The sequence below is a fragment of the Anomaloglossus baeobatrachus genome, chromosome 8, assembly GCF_048569485.1.
Source record: "Anomaloglossus baeobatrachus isolate aAnoBae1 chromosome 8, aAnoBae1.hap1, whole genome shotgun sequence".
Lineage (NCBI taxonomy): Eukaryota > Metazoa > Chordata > Amphibia > Anura > Aromobatidae > Anomaloglossus > Anomaloglossus baeobatrachus.
Window position 1 is genome coordinate 25,193,606 of NC_134360.1, and position 7,998 is coordinate 25,201,603.

Consider the following 7,998-nt stretch of genomic DNA (forward strand, 5'->3'; position numbering starts at 1 on the left):
AAGCACCCCTAATTGATGTGACAATCTGGGGCAGCTGCAGGCTGCTATTTTTTGGCTGGGGGTCCATAACCATGGGCCTCCCCAGCCTGAGTATACCAGCCCCCAGCTGTCTGCTTTATTTTGGTTGAGTATCAAAATTGTGGGGAACTGCATGTTGGTTTTTTTTTAATTTTTTATTTAGATAATAAAAAAAGCCGCATGGGGTCTCTTATATTTTGATACACAAACAAGATAATGTGCATGGCTGGGGGCTGCAGCCTGTAGCTGTATGCTTCATCTGCGCTGGGTATCAATATATGGAGGACCCTATGTCATTTTTATTTATTGATCTATAAGTGGTGTCACAGAGAGTGGGGGCAGAATCTGTCACTCTAACTGCCCTCCATGTGTAGTGCGGGGTCTGTCACTCTAACTGCCCTCCATGTGTAGTGTGGGATCTGTCACTTTCTACCTGTCCTCCATGTGTAATGTGGGGTCTGTCACTTTCTACCTGTCCTCCATGTATAATGTGGGATCTATCACTCTCTACCTGTCCTCCATGTGTAGTGCGGGATCTGTCACTCTCTACCTGTCCTCCATGTGTAGTGCGGGATCTGTCACTCTCTACCTTCCCTCCATGTGTAGTGCGGGATCTGTCACTCTCTACCTGTCCTCCATGTGTAGTGTGGGACCTGTCACTACCTGTCCTCCATGTGTAGTGTGGGGTCTGTCACTCTCTACCTGCCCTCCATGTGTAGTGTGGGATCTGTCACTCTCTACCTGCCCCCCATGTGTAGTGCGGGGTCTGTCACTCTCTACCTGTCCTCCATGTGTAGTGTGGGATCTGTCACTCTCTACCTGCCCTCCATGTGTAGTGCAAGATCTGTCACTCTCTCCCTGCCCTCCATGTGTAGTGCGGGGTCTGTCACTATCTACCTGCCTTCCATGTGTAGTGTGGGATCTGTCACTCTCTACCTGCCCTCCATGTGTAGTGCAAGGTCTGTCACTCTCTCCCTGCCCTCCATGTGAAGAGTGAGATCTGTCACTCTCTACCTCTCCTCCATGTGTAGTGCGGGGTCTGTCACTCTCTACCTGTCCTCCATGTGTAGTTCGGGATCTGTCACTCTCTACCTGTCCTCCATGTGTGGTGCGGGGTCTGTCACTCTCTCCCTGCCCTCCATGTGTAGTGTGGGATCTGTCACTCTCTCCCTGTCCTCCATGTGTAGTGTGGGATCCGTCACTCTCTACCTGCCCTCCATGTGTAGTGTGGGATCTGTCACTCTCTAACTGCCCTCCATGTATAGTGCGGGGTCTGTCACTCTCTACCTGTCCCCCATGTGTAGTGTGGGGTCTGTCAATCTCTACCTGTCCTCCATGTGTAGTGTGGGGTCTGCCACTCTCTACCTGTCCTCCATGTGTAGTGCGGGGTCTGTCACTTTCTACCTGTCCTCCATGTGTAGTGTGGGATCTGTCCCTCTCTACCTGTCCTCCATGTGTAGTGTGGGATCTGTCACTCTCTACCTGCCCTCCATGTGTAGTGTGGGATCTGTCACTCTCTACCTGCCCTCCATGTGTAGTATGGGATCTGTCACTATCTACCTGCCCTCCATGTGTAGTGTGGGATCTGTCACTCTCTACCTGCCCTCCATGTGTAGTGTGGGATCTGTCACTCTCTCCCTGCCCTCCATGTGTAGTGTGGGATCTGTCACTCTCTCCCTGCCCTCCATGTGTAGTGTGGGTTTATGAGGGATCGATCCTGTCAAACTAATTTGATCAGCTTCTATGAAGAGGTAAGTTCAAGCCTGGACCAGGGAAATGCAGTGGATGTTGTGTATATGGACTTTTCAAAAGCTTTTGATACGGTGCCACACAAAAGGTTGGTACATAAAATGAGAATAATGGGGATAGGGGAAAATATGTGTAACTGGGTTAAAAACTGGCTCAGTGATAGGAAACAAAGGGTGGTTATTAATGGTACGTACTCGGACTGGGTCTCAGTTCATAGTGGGGTACCACAGGGGTCAGTATTGGGCCCGCTTCTTTTCAACATATTTATAAATGACCTTGTTGGGGGCATGCGGAGTAGAATTTCAATATTTGCAGATGATACTAAACTCTGCAGGGTAATCAATACAGAGGAGGATAATTTTATATTACAGGGAGATTTATGTAAATTGGAGGATTGGGCTGAGAAGTGGCAATTGAAGTTCAATGTAGATAAATGTAAGGTCATGCACTTGGGTAGAGGAAATAACATTTATGATTATGTACTTAATTGTAGAACACTGGGTAAAACAGGCACAGAAAAAGACTTGGGTGTATGGGTGGATGGTAAACTGCACTTTAGTGGACAGTGTCAGGCAGCTGCTGCCAGGGCTAATAAAATAATGGGATGTATTAAAAGAGGTATAAGTGTTCATGAAAAAAATATAGTTCTACCTCTGTACAAGTCACTAGTGCGACCGCACTTAGAATACTGTGTACAATTCTGGTCACCGATATATAAGAAGGACATAGCTGAACTGGAGATGGTGCAGAGAAGAGCGACCAAGATTATTAGAGGAATGGGTGGGCTGCAATACCAAGACAGGAAAAACGAAGGCTTAGGGGGGATCTAATCACAATGTATAAATATATGAGGGGACAGTACAGAGACCTTTCCAAAGATCTTTTTACACCTAGGCCTGCGACTGGAACACGGGGGCATCCGCTACGTCTTGAGGAAAGAAGGTTTAATCATAATCACAGATGAGGATTCTTTACTGTACGAGCAGTGAGACTATGGAACTCTCTGCCGCATGATGTTGTAATGAGTGATTCACTACTAACATTTAAGCAGAGCCTGGACGCCTTTCTTGAAAAATTTAATATTACCAGTTATGTATATTAGATTTTATGACAGGGTATTGATCCAGGGAACTAGTCTGATTGCCGGATGTGGACGAAGGAAGGAAATTTTTTCCCCATTGGAACTTGTTTGCCACATTGGGGTTTTTTTGACTTCCTCTGAATCAACATGTTAGGCTACGGGTTGAACTAGATGGACTTAGAGTCTCCCTTCAACCTTAAAAACTATGATACTATGATACTATGATTATGTCATACAGGTGATGATGTCACAATTGGAACACATGATAAAAAGCCCTGCGCGCGCCACAATTCTCTCTGAGGGTGTTAGAGTTAGTGGAGATTGGATTTTGTTTTGCATTTCTGTTGAGCAAAATGTCTAAAAATATGCGCAAACGTCGCTTTATTATTGATCCTGATACAGAGAACAGCGGTAGCAATGACCAGGTGAGCGGTGACTCCGATATATTAACCATACTATGGGCCCTATTCGTCATTTATCGGTTTTTAGGTCACTTTTCTATATTTTTTATCTTGTATTTAATTATATTTTTTGCTTCCAAACTCATCAACATGGTGATGAATTTGGAAGAATGGATCAGGCCCTATGTGTTCGGCAATAATAGTCTTGTAAGTTTCCTCTGTTGCACCCCAGCTCCAATCCTTATACCATATACAAAATTTGGTACATTTTAAAATTGACCCTTGCTAATGAGACATTTTGGTTAAAAGTTTATAGAAATTGGAAGCAAAAATTATTTTATTTTTTAATTCTTTTTTTTTTATACAGTTACAGGTCAAGAAAAAATGCCGCACAGTTTCTGCGTCCGACACAGAGGACGACAACGGTGATGAGAATCTCCATCAGGTGAGCGCTCGCTTCTCTCCAGCGCGGTCGCTCTGTTACGCCGCATTATGTGATTATACCGCTATATCGTTGCTGCTTCTTTATTATACATTTTTGTGTCTTTGTGTTTCTTTTCTTCAGTCTCATCTACTTATTCCGAGGTCTCAGAGGAGCCTTGATGGAGGAGATGTCGGCTCTGTTCCTCAACAGCCATACATAGAGTCAGGTCTGTAACAAAGAATCTAGAAGGATCATAAAATCCTTCAAAGAAATTAGACTTTTTGTTGATTAGGAAAACTAAACGACAAAAAAATAAATGACGATTTTTGTTTTTTTTTTCTCAAGAGCCCCATGCTCCCCAAGTCAGCTTTGTGCAGGAGGAGACAGCGAGGTAATGTATTCCTGTATATCCGTATTATCTGGGTTATGTTCATTTTATCCGGTCACTAGGTGGCGTTGTTATTGTCTACAGGTCGTGTGCGCTCTCAATATATGTATATTTGATGTTTTTTTTCCCCAGGAAACAGAAGTGTCCCATCAATTACTGTATCCTGAGAGATCTGTCTTCTCCCACATCCAAATACGTCACCAGCTTCCATAAGAACAAGGAGGAGCTGAAGAGACGTCTGTACAAGTTTTTTAACCGGACCGTGTTTGAGAACCAGGTATACCACACAGCCCAGTGTAGGGGGTACGGGGGTGACGGGATAGGGCTAGGATCAGTGTGTCCTGTATATATTTTATATACCTCTATATTCAGTATATATAGCGCAATATGAGGGATAGTGAGTTAAAGAGTAAGATTAGTTTATCCAGTGTATATATAGTATATATTGTATATACCCCTATATTCTGTAGGTATAGGGTGATATAGGGGGATAGTGAACAGAGGGTTAGAGCTAGGGATAGTGTATCTAGTATATATTGTATATACCTCAATATTCTGTATGTATAGGGCGATATCGGGAATAATGGATGAAGGGTTAGAGCTAGGGTTAGTGTATCCAGTATGTATGGTATATAGCCCTATATTCTGTAGGTTTAGGGTTATAGGGGAATAGTGAACGGAGGGTTAGCATAACGGATAGTGTTTCCAGTACATATTGTGTATACTTCTATATTCTGTATGTATAGGGTGATATAGGGAATATTGGGTGAAGGGTTAGATCTAGGGTTAGTGTATCCATTATTTATGGTATATACCTCTATATTTTGTAGGTATAGGGTTATAGGGGAATAGTGAACGGAGGGTTAGCACTACGGATAGTGTATCCAGTATATATTGTGTATACCTCTATATTCTGTATGTATAGGGTGATATAGGGAATATTGGGTTAAGGGTTAGATCTAGGGTTAGTGTATCCATTATTTATGGTATATACCTCTATATTTTGTAGGTATATGGTTATAGGGGAATAGTGAACGGAGGATTAGAGTGCGGGTTAGTGTATCTATTATGTATGGTATATAGCCCTATATTCTGTAGGTATAGGGTTATAGGGAAATAGTGAACGAAGAGTTAGAGCTAGGGATAGTGTATACATTATGTATGGTCTATAGCTCTATATTCTGTAGGTATAGGGTTATAGGGATATAGTGAAAAGAGGGTAAGTGTGCCCCGTGTATATACCGTAGTATATACTGCTCTATACTAAATTATCTCTTTCCTACCTCCGTAGCTTCCTGCAGATGTGGACATCAGCTGGAATAAAAGGCTGAGAGTAACAGCTGGCCGCACCGGCGGTTTCACGATGAAGAACGGGGAGCGCCACGCCTTCATTGAGATATCAGATAAAATCTGCGATTCTGCAGGTAGGACTCACATCGGGCACAATTTATAGATTATCTGTGGTGAAATCTTCCGTACGTCTTTACTGATTGTAATTATTTGCTGCTTTCTCCTCAGATCGACTTCGAGACACATTGATACATGAGATGTGTCATGTTGCCTGCTGGATCATTGATGGCAATGGAATATTTGCCCATCACCAGCTATGGGAGCAATATTGTGGGAAGGTGGCACAGATCCACCCAGATCTCCCACGCATTACTGAATTTCACAATTGGGAGATCCACTACCCAGTGATGTATGAATGCTCTGGCTGCCAGAACAGGTAAGATCGCATAAACTATGGACATGGAGGGGGGGAAATATTCTTGTATGTTTCTGTAAATGTGTTCATGGCTTTAGGTTTCTACAATGAAAGGGGCTCTGTCATTGATTTTGATGTGTTTGGAACTTTTGGATCAGTCTTTAATACAAGCTTTGTCTCCCACTATAGATTTGGACGTTGGACAGATTCTCTCGATACTGAGAAGTTTGGCTGCTACTACTGTGACAGCGATATGGTCCTTGTAACGTAACCCAAACCTGAGAAGATCAATCAGCCAGAACATGGGAGTAGATGGATGAAGTCATCCAGAAGACCAGAACATGGCAATAGATGGATGAAGTCATCCAGAAGACCAGAACATGGCAATAGATGGATAAAGTCATCCAGAAGACCAGAACATGGCAGTAGATGGATAAAGTCATCCAGAAGACCAGAACATGGCAATAGATGGATGAAGTAGTCCAGAAGACCGGTGGAAAGTCATATCTTAGTCTTCCACCATAATGGCGTCTTCTTGCCATCTCTTGGGCGGCACGGTGACTCAGTGGTAAGCACTGGTGTCTGCATGGAGTTTGTATATTCTCGCCGTGTCTGCGTGGGTTTCCTCCGGGTTCTCCCACACTCCAAAAATATACTGATAGATTGCAGATAGTACTTGTAACCCAAGCCTGAGAAGATCCATCACTGACCAACCAAGATGGCAGCACATGGATGAAGTCATCAAGAAGACAGGTGGAAAGTCACATCTTAGTCTTCCACCATAATGGCATCTTCTCGCAATCTCTTGGGCGGCACGGTGGCTCAGTGGTAAGCACTGATGTCTGTATGGAGTTTGTATGTTCTCCCCGTGTCTGCGTGGGTTTCTTCCGGGTACTCCGGCTTCCTCCCACACTCCAAAATATACTGATAGGTTACAGATAGTTCTTGTAACCCAAGCCTGAGAAGATCCATCACTGACCATCCAAGATGGCAGCACATGGATGAAGTCATCCAGAAGACAGGTGGAAAGTCACATCTCAGTCTTTCACCATAATGGCATCTTCTTGCCATCTCTTGGGCGGCGCGGTGGCTCAGTGGTTAGCACTGGTGTCTGCATGGAGTTTGTATGTTCTCCCCGTGTCTGCGTGGGTTTCCTCCGGGTACTCCGGTTTCCTCCCACATTAAAAAAATATACTGATAGGAAATTTGGCAACTTCTAATATGAATGATGGTCATCCCTTTACAGCGCCGCAGAACATGTTGGTGTTATAATATCAAGCGGGAATAAATGAATCATCAATAAAATGTCAAACTCATTTATTGTTTCTTGGTGTCAGTCATTCAGTGTACACATCTTTTTACAGAAAAAATGGGACCCCTAGAAACATGAGCTAAACTAGAAGAGTCAAAGAGGTTCTGCAGCAGTTGACGTGTGTATTATAACATATTGCTCAGAGTCCAAACTGCTGCTACATCTGAAAATAGAAAATCAGAACTTCAGTGAAAACCTGAAGACACTTCTTTAGTATCAAACTGCCCCAGCCATAGGATTTCTGGTCCAAAACCTGGGACAAGATGGAGTCTGTCCTCTCCCTCAGCACTAGCTCCTCCCCCCAAGGCCTAATCCCAACTGCGAACTGTCAGAAGCCCTGCAGTCTGTTGCCAGGCAACCTATCTTATACCATACCCTCATACACATATTTTACCTTATGTATTATACTATATCACTATACATTACTATGCAGGAACATATTACACTTTACATCACATCATATTCATTACACATTATATCAACATTTTTTACCTCAGGGATTTTACCTGACTCTGGGCGCCATTATTTAAAGAACTTACCGCCGACATCTTCAGAATGGCCCGTGCCTCTCTGCACGCCCACCCGCTACACAGAACCTCACTGCCTGTCCACCGCACAGAGCCTCGCTGTCCGCCCGCCACACAGAGCCTCACTGCCCGCCCGCCACACAGAACCTCACTGCCCGCCCGCCACACAGAACCTCACTGCCTGCCCACCGCACAGAGCCTCGCTGTCCGCCCGCCACACAGAGCCTCACTGCCCGCCCACCACACAGAGCCTCACTGCCCGCCCGCCACACAGAACCTCACTGCCTGCCCACCGCACAGAGCCTCGCTGTCCGCCCGCCACACAGAGCCTCACTGCCCGCCCGCCACACAGAACCTCGCTGCTTTCCCACCGCACAGCGCCTCCCTGCCCGC

General features: G+C 44.7%; 1 protein-coding gene across 1 annotated transcript; it reads left to right on the forward strand.

The window, feature by feature from the left end:
* Positions 1 to 3,164: 3,164 nt before the first annotated feature.
* Positions 3,165 to 7,043, forward strand: LOC142249101 (germ cell nuclear acidic protein-like). The gene is made up of 8 exons (XM_075320694.1): positions 3,165 to 3,273; positions 3,617 to 3,694; positions 3,815 to 3,899; positions 4,019 to 4,064; positions 4,194 to 4,338; positions 5,353 to 5,485; positions 5,580 to 5,787; positions 5,956 to 7,043. The coding sequence occupies exons 1-8, from the start codon at positions 3,202 to 3,204 to the stop codon at positions 6,035 to 6,037; spliced, it is 849 nt and encodes a 282-aa protein (XP_075176809.1). The 5' UTR covers positions 3,165 to 3,201; the 3' UTR covers positions 6,038 to 7,043.
* The last annotated feature ends 955 nt before the right edge of the window (positions 7,044 to 7,998 follow it).

Coding starts and splice junctions, on each gene's coding strand:
- LOC142249101 (XM_075320694.1), top strand. CDS start 3,202: ATGTCTAAAAATATGCGCAAACGTCGCTTTATTATTGATCCTGATACA. Junction 5,486..5,579: donor TAAAATCTGCGATTCTGCAG/GTAGGACTCACA, acceptor CTTTCTCCTCAG/ATCGACTTCGAGACACATTG. Junction 5,788..5,955: donor TGCTCTGGCTGCCAGAACAG/GTAAGATCGCAT, acceptor CTCCCACTATAG/ATTTGGACGTTGGACAGATT.